The following is a 17,988-nucleotide window of genomic DNA, read 5'->3' on the forward strand; positions in this document are numbered from 1 at the left end:
TATACTTAAATGTTTTAAAACTTATTTTGTGGATTGCCATGGCTTCTACATTTATGCTCCACAGAGGATTAGCCCATTTTATTTTAAACAGTCTAAGGTACGGCCTTGCTCTGAAGGTAACAGTTACCTGCCAGTCTCCTAATAACTCTTCTTCTTCATGACCCACTTTAACGTGACACTTGGCGTTCTGAGTTGCTCGCTTTGCCGGGATTGTAATCCAGCCTTGAATGCCATCCTCAGGACAAGTATAATATATTATATTTTTGTTTTGACTCTTTTAAAGGGAGATTTTTAAGCTGTTACGTCACCCCCTGATCTGTCTAGCACCACAATGTTCATTGGAACAAAAGAAAACAAGCCAGAATCAAAGCAAATTCATGCTGCCCACATGTTTTTGATTTAAATTATCCAAAGACCATCCTCTGAGAGAAACATAACAAAAATACTAAGCAGCAAGTTTTTAATGGGGGTGAGAGCAGGGAAAGGGCCATTCATAGTCATTTTGTGATGCCGTTTTAAAGCTCTAAAAAACATGTAGCTGGTAAAGGATCATAATTTAAGAATGTTTTGGATATTTCAAACTAAAGTTCAAATGTATGAGCTTTAAGTCAGAGGGTCCGGAAAGGAAAAATAGGCATAGCATCAAAACATCTAAGTGAAAAACTGTATTGTATTGCAGTTTTCTCATGAACAGCGCGTGGGGGAGCCTTAAATAAAGTTTGCCTAATCCTCAGGCTTTCCACGGACAGAAAGCTCCGCATTAACCATCCCAGATTCAGAAACGCAGCGAACTGAGGGGCAATTACCAAATATTAAGATAATGTTCTGTTTTTGTTTTTGCATGACCGATTCTTGATGAGAGCAGGCTCAAGATGGCTGCCTTCCTCATGGGAGAATGTATGCACCCAAAAAAAAGGTTTCCATATGAATAAATACACAGATAAATCATATCTATTTAATCATATTCCTTTTTGCCTCGGCCTTATTTGCATTCTGTGGGTCTGCTTCGCTGAGAGCATGTGTTTGCTATGTGAAGGTGTGTGTATGGTGGGGTGGGTGGGGGGGGGGGGGGTGGGGGGGTACAGAATGGGGAGCAGGTGAAGCAGCAGCTACCTCTTTGATGAGTGCCATGAAGCGGTTCCCGAAGCGCCAGGGTTTGTGTCGGTTGCACTGTAATGAGCTGACAGTGATCTGCTGAGACTGCTGCACAGCCACGGCCACCACGTGCACGGCATCGTACATCAGCGCGGCGTCCGTCTGCAAACAGAGACAGAGGGGGGTGAACAGAGTGTCATGCACATGGAACACAGCACAGGGAGAATCAGCATGCACAGGCAAGGATCTGCTCAGAATCTGAGAATATCAATATCATGATGGCACAATCAAAGCCTCACAGTCAAACCCAGGGGCCCGGCTCTAGAGCACGGATTACTGAGAGAACACAGAGAAAACATTAAAAACATAAAGGAGAAAGAGTGAAGGGGCAAATATTTGGAGCTCCTTCTCAAACAGACTGGACTTTTCTTCACAGTGTACACTTACAGTATATCTAATTTATATGCCATCTCTTTGACACTATGATCATAATGTACACTTTTAAATTCTGTTAGATGTAGTTTGGCCCTCCGTAATGTTTATTTGTAAGTCTACAGATTTGTTTTACTCAACCTTTATATTGTTTTCTTTTTAGTTCTGTTCAATTTACTATTTTGAGATCTTTTATTTTCTATTTTGATGTTATACTCTTTTTAATTCTTTGCAATTCCTTTGTTTTAACATGCTGCATAAATGAAAAAAATCCCAATTTGGGATCAATAAAGTATATCTTATCTTATTTATCTCATCTTTGTTCATGCAAATATTTGCACATTAAATGAATGATCAGTCCTTTACTTTATTACATATGAAAACAGCCAAAAAACTGCTTCTAAAGTCAAATATTTTCTCCAAACAATACTACTACTTCATAACTATTCATAACTACTACGACTACTTAATATACAAAAGCTACTACTACTACTATACAGCTAAAAGAGTTTAGAAGTCCCAAATGTAGTTATTTCCAAGAATTATATTCGGAAAAATATTTGTAAATGACAAAACCCTAAAATGACTAGCTTCATGACAGGGGTCTACTACTACATTATTTTCATGTTGTGATTGGGTTATTGATTACATTTTACAGGGAACCACTAATTGTAACACAATATTTCAAGTAACTCTTCCAAACTCTGCTGGTTACCTATTTTCAAAGGCCTAGACAAGAACTTAGAAATAAAACTAAATTCCCGCTGCAACCCTCCGGAAGGCTCTCTGCAGTGTGTTCTCACTTGATAAATAAATGTCTATAATTCTTGATGCACAGCTGACAGCAGGGTTAAGCTATGTTGTGACAATTGGACATGACATCACAAAGCACCTACGGTAAGTGAAGGCAGCAGTGATACCGGAGCGGTGAGTTTAAGTGACAGCATTAACCATTTCCCTCCATGCAATTTAAAATCAGTCATACAGCAACAGAAAAACATTCAGATAAGATAATATAAACCTTAATTGATCCCCAAGGGGACATTCAGGTTATGAGAGATATGAATTCACTCAAGGACATAAATTAAGAAATGTCAAAAATGGTATAAAAAATGTAACAGTATAAATTAAAATGAAATGTGTTTACATATAAACAGATGTGTACAGTTATGGATGTTTGATCAAATTATATAAACAAAAAGGCTCTGAAGATTGATACACAAAGAACCCTTTCCCTAGCATGAGTGCTTCTCCAGCTCTCTTTTTGTATTATTGGTATATATCTTTTTTCCAAACAGAGGAGTGCCGCCTAAGCTATCAGAGAAGTGCCAGTCATCCATGCTTCATGAGAGAAGCCTATAATTCTGCAGTTCCTCAAAACAGAAAAATCTAATTAGTGTTTGTCTCGCTTGATTGAAAAGCAATCAAAACAGCTCTCCGCAGTTGTTGCATGGAAATCGTGCCCTAAGGTGCCTGGGAAATGGTTGTCCTTCAGGAAAAAAAATCACTCCCAAACCTTTCATTTCCCCCCATTTGAGCTCTGATTGAGCATCCAAAGATGGCAGTTTAACTTGTCCGTTTGGCTGTAATGGCGTTGGGAAGACACTCCAGTGGCCATTTGACATTGCATGAATGTGTGTGTGGCTTGTTCCACATGCATTTGAGATGTCCATAGATGTTTTTCAAAATCAATCACAGTCAGAGAGCTTGCTTTCTAGAAAAAACTCCTACTGTTTTCAGTGTGTGCCCGCAGGAGTGTGAGGTATTATTAATCTGTGTTAGGAGAAAGTGTTGAATCAAAGGGAGTGTGAATTTATTGCAGTGTGGGTGTCACCTGGAGGCTGTTAAGTGTGCGTCTGCAGTATCCTTTTGCAGACTTGCAGGTGTCAACAAGCAATGATAGGATGGATATGATCTACTTTGACAGAACTAACAATGGTGGTTAAGTTGATCACAACCTCATTTCAACTATCTCGTTTTCAAGTGAAGATGTCGGTGTAGGAATCCCCATGATCAGTAGAGTCCGTCCTTTAAGTATTTCACGTAAAATCATATCAAATATAGCTATTGAAATCTTGTTCTTGAGTGTGGTATGTCCAATATCAATGGGATTAAAGCCATGGATTAAAAATGTACTCAGCATCAGGTACACAGTTTATGTAACATTATCTATTTATCATCATGATTTTTTTTAAAAACTGAACCAAGTAGTTGGGGTACCTTCACCTAATGTAACAAAAAATAAAACCCACATCCCCCAAAAAATCCCTCTATGAAGAATACACCTATTTTAGAAAAAGTCTTGAAGTCATAGATGTGTGGGTTCATTTAACAGAATTATCTGAAAATGCAGGGGGGTAAAACTGACCCCCTCAGCTGTTCTGGTGTTAAAGTGTTCATACTAGTTAGTTAACACTTTTGTGTGCATGCTCTTTGGCAGAACCTTTTTAACAAATCATCAAGTGGTGGGGACAAAGAGAGCCATTTTAAGTGGTGAGTTCATGTCCCCAGCACCTCTAGTATGAATGGCACCTATGCCTCTAAAGCACGGGTGTCAAACATACGGCCTGGGGGCCAATACTGGCCCATCAGAGGGTCGTATCCGGCCTGCGGGATGATTTTGCAAAGTTTAAAAAATTAAATGTGCAATACATTGTGAGTCGTCAGCTTGAGTACAAAATAGTTTGGTTCGGTGGAACCCTATAGTCCAAGCACTGCCGCAACATTTCAGTATTGTTTATGTATACACTTTGTTTACAAGGCAGGGGATAACTTAACCTTCTTCCTTAATAGCCTGAATTTAGTTTGTATTGTGGTGTGTCAGGATTACTACACAGATATTGAAAAGTTGTTTTGTTCCAAAAGTAAAATGCTATATTGTTCAGCTCCAGATCACGGTGGCTAAATGTGTTTGTAGATAAACTGTGATCTGTAAGGCGTAATGCACATGTGTAAATGATAAACTGAAGCATAACATTGTTGAAATTGCACTTATTTTCTTAAGAAATGTCAGGTTGTTGGTAATGTTTTGTAAAAAGAAAGTTAATTAAATGTGAAAAATTTAAGAAAGTACTTTTTTGCACTGAAACAAAGGGAGCAATTTGTCATTATTGATTGCTTATTTTGCTGTGATTTTACTGGACCGGCCCACTTACGATACAATTGGTCTGTAGGTGGCCCCTGAACTAAAAGGAGTTTGACACTCCTGCCTTAAAGTTACAGGTATGAAAGAGGCATCAATTGTGAGATTGGTTGTCAAAGTCCTGATCTCCAATGTTGACCTTTTCCACAAGTATGTCTTGGCTCTTGAGAAACAAAAAGGATAGTCATCTATAGCAAGACATTTGCAGTTTTTAAAGTTTAAAATGATGATTTTATTTAGAACTTATCTGATATTGGCCTTCATACACCTGCATAGTTCAACCCTTCGGTGTGTCTGGGTGCCATGAAGCTAGCAGTCACACTGAAGTCTTTCTCAGCCAATCTTCCTGTCAGTGCTGAGGGCTGCTGCTCTGTCCACACTGCCATCCATTCTCTCCGCTATAAACCACACAGGCCTACAGGCTGCTCATAAGAGCAATGTGACACCCTGTCAATCACAGCACTGATACTGGAAAAATAAAAGTCAGCGGGATGTGTAGAACCGTCTGAGTTAACTTGTATTCCCAGCCAGATGGCTCGGCCTCGGCTGGCATAGTTGTGACAAACTGACAAAAAATATTCCAGTCGAGGCACTTCAGTCAATACAGTGTCAGAGTTAAGAAAGTATTTCATGAATTAAATATGTGCTTAATTAAAATAAGCAGCCATTCAGCGGCTGAGGATGAGTGGAGGCTTGCTGGAGGAGTTCTGGCAGCAGAGGTGTGTGTGTGTCTCTCTGCGTCTCCCTGGTGGAAGGCTCACAAGTACCCGTCAGGCACACTCGCAAATGATTTAGCAACACCGGCACTTCACTCTATAAACATCTCATTAAAATCAATTATGTCACTCCTGAATGAAATTAAAGCTAAATGCTTTAAAAGCTCTTTTTCCCTTGTGTCAGCCAATATGAGCGTACCCCTGACACTGTCTGTTTTCCCCCCCCATTGTTGCATCCTCCCTCTCTATCTCTCTCCTGCTCATCACACAGAGACTGAGAGAGATTTATTAAATATGCTAAGCTCAGATTGATTTCAATATTTTTATGAATAGTTAAAATGCCCTAGGCCTGACTTGGCGGCTGCAATGCCCCTCGCCCCCATCCCCCTTGCACTAACCAAGTAGCTCATCAACATTGCCATGGAAACAAAATGGCAAGAAATAGCTTCTCACCAGACCGGGTTCTGGGGTTATATCGTTTCCTGACGCTGGTTTGCACAATTCTCTTTGTGAATGCACTCTGCAGAGAGCAGAGGCTGCGAGAGAGAACATATACATCCTTTAGAATGATGGTTCACAAAAAAGAATAGTATAAGACCAATATACTGGGAATTCATATTAGCCACTGTCAGTATTTTCTAGCTTTAACGTAGTCAAATTCTATGCTAGATTTGAATGCCACCACCTAACAAAGTAAATCAAGTAGTATCTAAAGCAGCATCTCCAATCAGATTATAGCTAAGGACATTTGTTAATATTTAAGAACAATTCAGAATATTGATTTTTTTTTCAACCATCACCATGATCATTCGCAAACTTTAACCGTTTTTTTTCAATGATGTACATTTAAAGAGGCCCTAATATGCTTTTTGGGGTTTTCCCCTCCCTATTATGTGTCAAATAGATGTGTGTGCATGTGAATGGTCTGCAAAGGCTAAATTCCATGTGTTCCCTTTGTATGGTACAAGTAACTGTAATAAGTTGGGAAATGTATTTAGATGATTAGGCATTAAGACTTAATATTATCATCTTTAGTCAAAGTATAATATTTGACTTATGAAGTCTGATATCTGATTCCAATAAAAACATGAGTGACCCAGTGAGATGATCTGACTACCATGACATGCATTGCTACCCATGTTTTGTCAAAATGGTGTCAGCGTTACAGCATGTGACGGATGTTCAGACAAAAGGAACAAACAAACAAACAGAGGTCACTGCTCGCCCCTCTTACAGGCCCACCTTCAGGGAGAGTGATGGATTTATTCTGAAGCTCCTCACAGAGAGGCCATGGGGCCAATGGTGGGCTTCAAGATCCCAGGTTCAGTTACAGCAGAGAGAGCGGGGGTTTGGTGAGGTTATGGCTGATTCCTAAAGCAGTGAAGGGTGGTGCTGCAGTTGGAGCTCCGCTGCTCCCAGAGAGCTGTGGTCATGCCGCTCTGCCTCCTTTGATTGAAACATAAACACCTCCAGAGATGAGGGCGCATTTGAGAACAAGCCAGGGAAAAGAGGTTTAGAAGAAATGTGTGTGTGTGTGTGTGTGTGTGTGTGTGTGTGTGTGTGTGTGTGTGTGTGTGTGTGTGTGTGTGTGTGTGTGTGTGTGTGTGTGTGTGTGTGTGTGTGTGTGTGTGTGTGTGTGTGTGTGTGTGTGTGTGTGTGTGTGTAGGGGGGTGTAACACTATAGGCGGACTGACCGAAAGAGCCTCCCTCCCTCCTCTGAAGCTCCTCACCCACCCCCTTTCCTGATACTTGAAGGGATTCAAAATTGAGCATGTTTTGTTCTCTTTTGGAATCTCAGAGGTGTCAGTCAGGACGAGGTCACTTACTGCCATCAGCCATCCTCGCTATTCTCAGCAACGTACTGATATGTCAAACATTATTTTATCCACAGCAAACTGGAACATTCTCTGGAGCCGGGAGTAGCTAAAATGAAGTCGTGTCTCTACATGCATCATGATTTAAGATGCTGAGTTTATGAGATGGTATATTTCATTGAAAATAATAATAATTCACCAGCTTAATAACTGCTGACTGATACTGAGCCTCATTCAGCACCAGACTGTGGGACGCCTCCTTCAACTCACTCTATGATAACTTCATTTTAATTAAATCATGACTTTTCACTTCAATTCAAATCATACATATATCCAAATCATTTGACCGTCATAACTGATTTGTGGGAGGATGATATGATCTCTATATTAAAAATGAAGACACACAGGGGGTTGAGAACTAATGTGGGATAATCATACACAATTCTGTATTTTAAAAATCCAATGAAAAGGGGGGTTCAACTATAGAAAATTAAGATAGTTTTTGGATGCTGTATTTCAGCATGTAACATGTGACCCAGTACAGCTACCTCTTTTCTGTGTATGGCTTCTAAAGTTATGGAGATGTTGCATATATTACATGGATCCCTTTCCGAGAACCAGCACCTTATCGTGGTGGAGAGGTTTGTGTGACCCAATGAACCTGGGGGCTGTGTTGTCTGGAACCTTGTGTTCCTGGTAGGGTCTCCCATGGCAAATTGGTCTCAGGTAAGGGGCCAGACTAAGATTGGTTCAAAAGACCTCATGGAAATCATACATGAGATACCCGGCCCGGAGGAAGCCCAGGGTCCCCTTCTGGAGCCAGGCCCAGAAGGAGGACTTGTCGGCGAGCGTCTGGTGGCCGGGCTTGCCACGGAGCCCGGCCGGGCACAGCCCGAATAAGCAACATGGGCAACACTTCCGCTTCCCCATCCCGCGGGCCCACCACCTATGGGAAACAGCGATGGGGGGGAAGGAGCCGGAGCTTGTGCAGGAGGTGGAGCGTTACCAGTTGGATCTGGTGAGGCTCGCCTCTACGCACAGCGTCGGCTCTGGAACCTTACTTCTTGATAGGGTTGGACTCTATTCTTCTCCGGAGTTGCCCAAGTTGTGAGGCGTCGAGCGGGTGTGGGGATACTCACAAGCCCCCGGTTGAGTGCCGCTTTGTTGGAGTTTACCCCAGTGGACGAGAGGGTCGCGTCCCTATGCCTGCAGGTTATGGGGGGGAAAACTCTGACTGTTGTGTGTGCTTATACACCAAACAGCAGTTCAGAGTAGTCGGCCTTCTTGGAAACCCTGAAAAGAGTCCTGTATGGGGCTCCCGAAGGGGACACCTTAGTCTTGCTGGGAGACTTCACCGCACACGTTGGCAACGATGGAGACACTTGGAGGGGTGTGATTGGGAGGAACGGCCCCCCCGATCTGAACCAGAGTGGTGGTTTGTTACTGGACTTCTGTGCTAGTCATGGATTGGCCATAACAAACACCATGTTCGAACATAAGGATGCTCATAAGTGTACGTGGCACCAGAGCACCCTAGGCAGAAGGTCCATGATCGATTTCGTTATCGTATCATCGGACCTGAGGCCACATGTTTTGGACACTCGGGTGAAGAGAGGGGCGGAGATGAAAACGGATCATCATCTGGTGGTGAGTTGGGTCGAGTGGCAGGGAAAGCCTCTGGACAGACCTGGTAAGCCCAAACGTGTAGTGCGGGTGAACTGGGAACGTCTGGAGGAATCCCAAGTCCAGGAGGCCTTCAACTCACACCTCTGGTGGAGCTTTTTAGGCATCCCTGTAGAGGCTGGGGACATTAAACCAGAGTGGGCGGTGTTCAAAGCTCCATTGCTGAAGCTGCAGCGGGGAGCTGTGGTCTCAAAGTCTTAGGTGCCTCAAGAGGCAGTAACCCTCGAACCTCCTGGGGACACCGGTGGTCAGGGAAGCCGTCCGACTGAAGAAGGAGACCTTCCGGGATATGTTATAACCTGGGTACTCCTGACGCAGTTGCAAGGTATCAACAGGCCCGAAGTGCAGCAGCCTCAGCCGTGGCCGAGGCAAAGCAGCGTGTGTGGGAGAAGTTCGGAGAAGCCATGGAGAAGGACTTTCGGTCGGCACCAAAGTTTTTCTGGAAAACCGTCCAACACCTCAGGAGGGAGAAGCAGGGAACCATCTAAGCTGTGTACAGTAAGGATGGGACACTGTTGACCTCAACTGATAGTGTGTTAGGGCGGTGGAAGGAAGACTTTGAGGAACTCCTGAACCCGACAACTCCGCCCTCTATGTTAGAGGCGGAGCTGGAGTATGAAGGGGGGATCAACTCCAATCTCATGGGGACGAAGTCACTGATGTAGTCGAACAACTCCACAGTAGCAAAGAGCCGGGGGTGGATGAGATCCGCCCAGAAATGCTGAAGGCTCTGGGTGTTGAGGGACTTTCATGGTTGACACATCTCATCAACATTGCGTGGAAGTCGGAAACAGTACCGAAGGAGTGGCAGACCGGGTTGGTGGTTCCCCTTTTTAAAAAGGGGGATCAGAGGGTGTGTGCCAATTACAGAGGTATCATATTACTCATCCTTCCCGGGAAAGTTTACTCTAAGGTGCTGGAAAGGAGGGTCCGGCCGATTGTCGAACCTCAGATTGAAGAGGAACAATGGTCCTGGTCGTGGAACGACGGACCAGCTTTTTACTCTCGCAAGGATCCTGGAAGGGGCCTGGGTGTAGGCTCATCCGGTCTACATGTGCTTTGTGGATTTGGAGAAGGCGTATGACCGGGTTCCCAGGGAGATACTTTGGGAGGTGCTGCGGGAGTATGGGGTGAGGGGGTCTCTACTCAGGGCCATCCAATCTCTGTACTCCCAAAGTGAGAGCTGTGTCCGGGTCCTCGGTAGTATGTCGGACCAATTTCCGGTGAGGGTTGGCCTCCGCCGGGGCTGCGCTTTGTCACCAATCTGGTTTGTGATATTCATGGACAGGATTTCGATGCGTAGTCGTGGGGGAGGGGGGTCTGTAGTTTCGTGGGCTAAGGATTGCACCACTGCTTTTTGCAGATGATGTGGTCCTAATGGCTTCATCTGTCTGTGACCTTCAGCACTCACTGGATCGGTTCGCAGCCGAGTGTGAAGCGGCTGGGATGAGGATCAGCACCTCCAAATCTGAGGCCATGGTTCTCAGCAGGAAACCGTTGGACGGTCTACTCCACGTAGGAGTGCACCTCCCTAGGGAGGTGTTCCAGGCACGTCCAGCTGGGAAGAGACTGAGGGGTAGACCTAGGACCAGGTGGAGGGATTATATTTCTTTGCTGGCCTGGGAGCGCCTTGGAATCCTCCAGTCAGACATGGTTGAGGTGGCCAGGGAAAGAGAAGTTTGGGGCTCTCTGCTGAAGCTGTTACCTCCGCGACCCTGACGGATAAGCGGGAGAAGATGGAAGGATACCTGTAAAGGTTAACACTGCACTCTAGCTTGAATATCAACCAAACAAATTAATGAATGTATTTTACTAGCAGATTGTAAAACATTACACCTGCATCACCACCAAGTCTGCCAATCAAGTATAGGCCACTACCCTATACTCACCACTATAACCCTCCACCCTATCATTACACTACATTTCATTTAGCTGATGCTTTTATCCAAAGACACCTACAATAAGTGCAATAAACATAAAGAATCAAACTCCGAACAACAAGGAAGTGTGCAGATATATGTACTACCATTATAAGTGTTTGTTAATTTGTTAAGAGGCCTGAGCTAACTCTGTAAGATATATGCTCTTCTTTTCCCTCCAAAGACAGCAGGCAGAACAAATCAATTAGATTTTTCACTTAAATATAGGGTTAGAAAACAATTGATATTTATGTTTAGTTTAAAAGTTAACAAATAGTTTTTTCTTAATTGTTAGCTCCCTATTGATTGTTCCAAAGGAGAGCATTTTGTGTATAATTATAATTATTAATTTGTGGATATTACAAACACCTGTATCAAATTCCTTGTACATTTCAGAAGAGAAAATCATCCTCCATACCATGCACCATGTATATTGCAATAAACGGTTAAACAGGTTCTGGATCCAGCATTCAATGTACACAATACATGTTAGGGATGAGTAAAACGAACCAGTACCGAATTGGTACCGGTAACTGAATGGTCAGTCCAAAAATATCAGCAAGTTGCTCGACTTATAGGGCTTTTATTGGTATTTGTGTTACGCCTGGTGTGTGAGAAATGCGCAGATCCCGTGACAAAGGTGTTCCAACCATTTAAATTCTTAACCTCACCTCTCAATGCTATCGATCAGAAATGATAAGCAGTATCGGTATCGGCATCAATCAAATCCTAACGATACAAATCCCTGCTTGAGATGTGTTCTGAACCAAGCTACCATCATCTATATCTTTTTCAATAAAACATAATTAATATTACTCAAATAAACACCAAAGACTTGTCTCTAGTGGCTCCCAAATCGGAGTTGCTAAAGTTAAACTCACCTCTAAAAACTCATTCAACATCCTGTTTAAGGTTGGAAAAAGGTCACATATTGAAACAAGGATTTAAATTCAGAGTATGTTACCCCTGCCAACCTCCTACACTCACCCCTATAACAGCACAACAGTATGTCGTCCCTTTATTAGAGATATCAGGGGGTTTTTCTAGAAACATTTTGCATGATGGTGCTAACGTCACTTCCGGCCAGAATTACGGCCCCGCCCACTTTCCGGTGAATTAGAAAGAAGCAGAAAATCTTAAAGTCTTAAAGCTGCTGAGTCATACATTGCACCTCAAACAACAAATCAATCCAGAGTTCTGGTTTCTTTACTTCCTCTACAGAAAAAAGGAGAGTAAAAGAAAGGATGTAATTCAGAAATCCCAGTTTCAGTGAAGCCTGCTGTGCCCGTTACCCTGTTTAGACAAAACTTCACTGACATCCCTTATGTATTCATCCACCTTTCATATCCAGCATTTTCCCACACACACTGTACAAAACCTTAGAACACACTGGCTTTTAATACAGGAAATCAGATTTTTTTTTTTTCGGCGGACAATTATTAGGCCTATTTTTTTTAAAACACATTAAAAACGATAAAGGTATATAGAAAAAGGAAATAATCCACATATTTTGCAAGCTAATGCGGATTTCAGACAATATTGCATGTGAATTCAAATACAAAGTTGGTATGTTGGAGAAAAAATTGTAGGAAGTTGTGTCACTAAGCTGTAAGAGAGTGTGAGAAATAACAATCAATATTATGTGTAACCACCATACTGTCTTATTCTGAAAACCGTTTTACTTTGAAACTGTTTATTTTGTAACCGGATGCAGTTTTTAGCCTCAAATAGCATGTAGCTAATATTGTATTGTATATATGTGTAGAGGGAGAAGGACGCGTGGAGTTACATACTAAACACACTGCCTCCACCTCTCACTCATTGATGCTGCAATAATACTATTGCGTGTTTAATAACTGATAAACCTCAGAAGGATTGCATAATAGAATATCGTAGGTGAGAGCTTCAGGACTTCGCTAACAAGATGGCGACGGTGATGTCATAAGAGGACCTGCCCCCGACGACGTTAGCCAATAGAAGTGTCCGGAGAACCCCATTTGATGACAAGCGGCCAACAGGATCCAGCCCCTGCTACCAACCAATGAGAGCACGAGAGCGGAGCTCATCTTATTTTGAAGTTGTTTATTTTATGACCGGAAAGGGATGGTTCTATAAAACATGTTTGTAATGTGGAATCATCCCTCTTTTGTTCCAGACCACCAGACAGTAACTTCAGATGAGCTCCACTCATTCAGCGGCCTGTGGACGCATATACCGGGCTATTGAGCCACAGCTGTGAAACTTTTGTAAAACCTACCGCTGCATCCTTTTATTATATACTCCTTTTAAAACTTATATGAGGAGCTTCAGTTCATTTTCTTAACATCGACTCCTGGACTTCGAATAAAAGAACATTTCTTACAAGAGTCATATTTTCACATTAACAGAACTCTCACTTCTTTAATTAGAAACACCTTCATGATCAATAGCTGCAATATGTGTAAAGTGCTGTTAGGCCTTTAGAGTCAGGGTTTAATGAATGTTCCTGTAGAACTGCGGAAATAGACTAGTGCATTCAATCTGAATCCAATTGACTTTTGTGCTATGTTTAGCACAACGCTTTGGTGACGTCATTCAGGAAAAAGTTGCAAAGACATCAGCTGATTACAGGTCAGATGTATAATCTCACACTGCTTCTGCTCGGTCTCTCTTGTAGTTTCTCCTGTGCTGTGATGGCCCTAAACAAAGCATAAGACTAATTAAGATATTGTGTCAGGTCTACAGAATTGGATATCTATACCGTACAGAAAATTATTACAAGGCCTTATTTAGTACTTGATTTCACTAACAGAGTGCTGCTAAGGACAGCAGACCATTACTAAAGGTGGATCATAAGACTATGTGCAGTCATATCAATGCGCAGAAAGAATTCCTGTCAATTTGTAGACAGCTGTTGACAGCAGATTTTATTTTCCTAAGTTACGTTGCTATCGCCGCAGTCACATGTTGGTACGCAGTTGAACAGACTATTTTTTTCTTAGCGGTAACAAAACCATAATTTATTTATCAACAAATAATGAAAAAAAATGAATCAATATTGAGAATTTTTTTTATTATTTACTTACTTATAAGGTAAGTATTCATGAAATAAGTGGTTTAGTTAAATGCTGGATTCTGATTGGTCAACTTTGACATTCCAGAGGTCTTTTGATTTTCATTGCTAAGGAGAAGAGAAATCATATCAATCCGCAGAAAGAAGTCCTGTCAATATAACGTTAGCTGTGGACCATTTCAGTGTTCGTTTTTACATGAATGACCACTTCACTGCACATTATTCCTTAAATTAATGATAAAACATGTCCCTCTGCCCTAAGTTGCAACTTCTTGTCCACAGCAGCCCGACAAATTGTTTCAGGAATTCTCAGATTCAACGGCTAGTAGATAATAAGGAAATGTGCTGTTCCAATAGAGAGAAGAAGACAAGTTATATCTGCTCGGCTCTCATCTTGGAGTGATTTTAGCTTTGAAAGGCAGTGTAGATGTTCACTCTATTTATAACACAAAGAGGTCACTTTGTTTATATCTTTACCTTCTTTTTTATTTCACTTGCATGCCAATTACTTATTTGGAGCTATTTATGCTCACACTCACTCTCCTGATCGTGTTTATTTATACCAAACACTGATGCTGATGTTGTGGTTATGAGCAGCAGACTGCAATGACAGCTCTTGAAGCTAAAATGAAATCTAATACATTTACAGGATGAAGCATAACTCAACTTCAAATATCTAATTTCTTTAACGCACCCTAACGCAAACTGAATTGAGATTTTACAGGATCATGAAGTCAAAACATAATCTATTATTTTCCATCAGGAACAGATTAAAAGGAAGTTACACACTGGTAATGTTGCACATGGCAGACATTACAAGATCAAGTGAATCATCATGTGGGAAATGAACCACACAATGAGCAGGTTCAGCTAGTGAGAGTACAAAACATTCAGGGCAAACGTCTGTGTTTTGTGACAATGCGCTATAAATAAAATTGACTTGTGGCATTGCAGCAACATAACAAAGTAAGCTACAAAAGGACTGGTTCGATTAACTGACTCAAAGCAAATGCAACAAAAACAAGACAGAGGACACGATAAAGAGAGTTGCTGCATGTGTGAGGTTGCTGCAACTTTAGTAGCAAATCTGAAAAAATGTATGATGGCTAAGAGTGGGACAAAGATCATCAGTCTTACAATGCTGACTAGTTATTAGGCTCCCATGAGTCATTGTAAATAGTAGCTAAAGCCATTCATTAGTTATGATGTGATGATGTCTGCAATTAACTGTCATGACAAACTATTGGCTATAGAGAATATTTTCTGCTCATTTCCAGGTCAATATTTGTATGTTGTGCCTCTTCGGGGACATGTCTCCATGCTTTAATGTTCAAAAGCTCTTTATTTTTCTCATACTGCCTGTGCTGCAGCACCTCTTTGCACCCTCTGTCTGAAACCAGAGCCAGTCTGCTCTGATTGGTTAGCTGGCCAACTCTTTTGTGATCGGTCAACCACTCATAGACGTCAGGCCTCTTAACCTATCACGTACAATGTGTTGGAGTGCTAGCCAATAGATACGTGAGGGTTACATAATGATGTCACTATGTTACAGAAGTAAACAAAGGAGTCCATTGGAGGCATTTCAGGTAGGGGGCTGGGGTTATGGTGGAAGAGAAACTCCATCTGGAGGGAACACAGGGATTTTAGCCTTAGCAAACCATTTACATGCACATAAACCTATATAACACTCTTAATAATATTAAGCATAATAGGGCCTCTTAGAGATACAGATCACTCATAGCATAAAAGGTGACATTAGCTTTGCTATTGGTTACACACTTATATGTGACCATGACCCATTTATCTGCTTAAAGTCGTACTTATTTTATTCTTCCCTGTTCATGTATTTATTTAAACCATAACATAAACACAGGCAGGAATGAGCAGACTTGGGTCCTTCTCTCAGACATCAGAAGTGTTCACCATTACAGAGCCGCAGTGACAGTGAGAGAGAGGGAGAGAAGAAAGAGCATGTCACTTATTCCCTCCATTAGCTTCATTAGTGCAGGAGGATGAGGCAGATTAAGACCGCAGCGGGTCGGATGATGATGCGATTTGGCAGGGTTATCTGTTATTTCAGGCCCGGCCATTTTGGCGCCTCTGTTTGGGCTGGGTTATAATGTGATGTGATGCCCGGGCCCTCGGGGGCCGCACTGCTGTTGCTACCAGCCTCTATGATTAAAATCTGCTCTCACCAGCCAGCCTCAGTCTGGATGCCCTCACGTTCCCCGCTCATTTCCATCCTGCACCGTGTAGCTTTCACTTCGCATCCCACTTGATGATGCGGCATGGCACCGGGGACTTTAGGAGACAAATTCAGGCCAGACACTTCACATGCCTACACCTGTGCAACATCTATTGCAAAAACCACTCATTCTCTGCAGAAAAAAGTTTAAATTAAAATAGAAATAATACTCCATTATGCTTGTTCATTATGGTCTCTTTGCATAAAACTTTAGCCGTTAAATGCCTAGGACTTTTATCAAAAGAGATGAACAGTTGTTTAGAAATGACTGATGCACAAACATATGAGAGTAATAATCCTGCTCTATCCATATGATCTGGAAAAAGGCTTAGAATCTTATGAAGAATAATTTGTTTGCACTAAAAGTTCTAACATGATCCCGTTAATAGGACAGTGAAAATTTAATTTAGAACTGAGAAAAGATATGTGGGTTACTAGAAGGCCTGGGGAGTAATGGTAACATGTAATAGTAATCAGGATAGAAAAAAGGAAACTGCATTCTCAGATTACTGTTACGTTTATAAAAATAAGGATAACTATCAAGATGTAAATGCAAGTAAAAAAGATCCTGAATTTGTTTCAATGTTTTATACTTTCTTAGATTCAGTTGTTCTTTTTTTTATTCAGTACGTGAACCTATATGTGCATAAAATAGTGTGTGGGAGCTCAACTGTGTGTATTACTCAGATTGTATTCCTGCTTTTTTAAACTGTAGTCTGTGCTCATGTGTTTCATTGTTGGTGTATAGGCTACTGCCTGAATATGCTTCATGAAAGGAGGGATTTCAATTTCATGTATTGAGGGATAATCCACTATAGGCTACACACTTTGGTTACGTACAGATTTGGTGGATAACCAATAAAAGTTAGCCAGATTTTGAAATAGATCCTATCAATTAGCCAAATGCAGCCTCTCTATCTTTCAATGAAAGTAGTTAGCAGCACTAGCTCCACAATGTTGACAAGTTGTCATCGCTAACAGCCCGACCCTTCAGGGCTCCCTCAAAAGCCACTTCTCAAAATGATCATTATGAATGTAAAACATACCATAATGAATGTTTACAATACAAATTGCTATTGTTAATACTCACAGCCGTCAAGCGAACAGCCTGAACAAGCAAGAGCGTGCAATGAATGCATGAGCAAGGTGCACGCAGACCGGATATCAACATATTCAACAAAAGACGTTTCAAAACGACATTCCCACACTAGGTTTAACTCAGTACAGCCCTTCTGTGCACACAACTCACTCCCGCAGATATCATGTTATAAATAAGATAGCTTTGTAAAGCTTGAGGGTGGGGGGGGGGAGAGGTTCTCACTGTTCTTTTCAGTGTTGGAATGGGCCAGACACTGATTCATTGAACTCTGAATGGGGTTTGATGCACAGTGTCTCATGGGATTTTACCACACACTGTGTCTGCAGAACCCAGTCAGCCCAAATGCCTCGCTGATGACAGAGGTCAGAGGAAACATGTAAAGCATGAGGATATCTCTGTAGTCTCGTGTGGATGAACTGTAAGAGAGGACTCACAGTGTTCTCAGCTAACCATGCAGCTCTCCTGATCCTAAGTCTGGACAATGGAGGAAGTGGACATTTCTTTGTCCAATGAATCTTGGTTAAAAAAATTCTAATCTACTAAATTCACTAAAATACAGCTGATTTGATCAAAGCAAATCCAGAACAAGCAATTGTCTAGTATCAAACTTTGTTGCACTGAAAGTTTGAAATAACCAATTGTACTCTTTACGTGACTGTCTCGTACCATAAAGATAGATAGATATTATTGTCTTTGTACAAAAATACAATGAATTTCAGGTGCACTGAAGGACTGGACTCAAAATATAAAAAAAGATAATAAATAGAATAATGATTAAATAAATAAGTGCT

General features: G+C 41.7%; 1 protein-coding gene across 1 annotated transcript in view; it reads right to left on the reverse strand.

Moving 5' to 3' along the window:
• grik2 (glutamate receptor, ionotropic, kainate 2) overlaps window positions 1-17,988 on the reverse strand; it is a 249,394-nt gene that overhangs the window by 89,249 nt on the left and 142,157 nt on the right. The window contains exon 9 of the mRNA XM_063879961.1: window positions 1,114-1,257. Within this exon, the coding sequence (XP_063736031.1) occupies window positions 1,114-1,257 (144 nt within the window). The remainder of the gene's footprint in view (window positions 1-1,113; window positions 1,258-17,988) is intronic.

Source organism: Eleginops maclovinus, chromosome 3, assembly GCF_036324505.1.
Source record: "Eleginops maclovinus isolate JMC-PN-2008 ecotype Puerto Natales chromosome 3, JC_Emac_rtc_rv5, whole genome shotgun sequence".
NCBI classification, from domain to species: domain Eukaryota; kingdom Metazoa; phylum Chordata; class Actinopteri; order Perciformes; family Eleginopidae; genus Eleginops; species Eleginops maclovinus.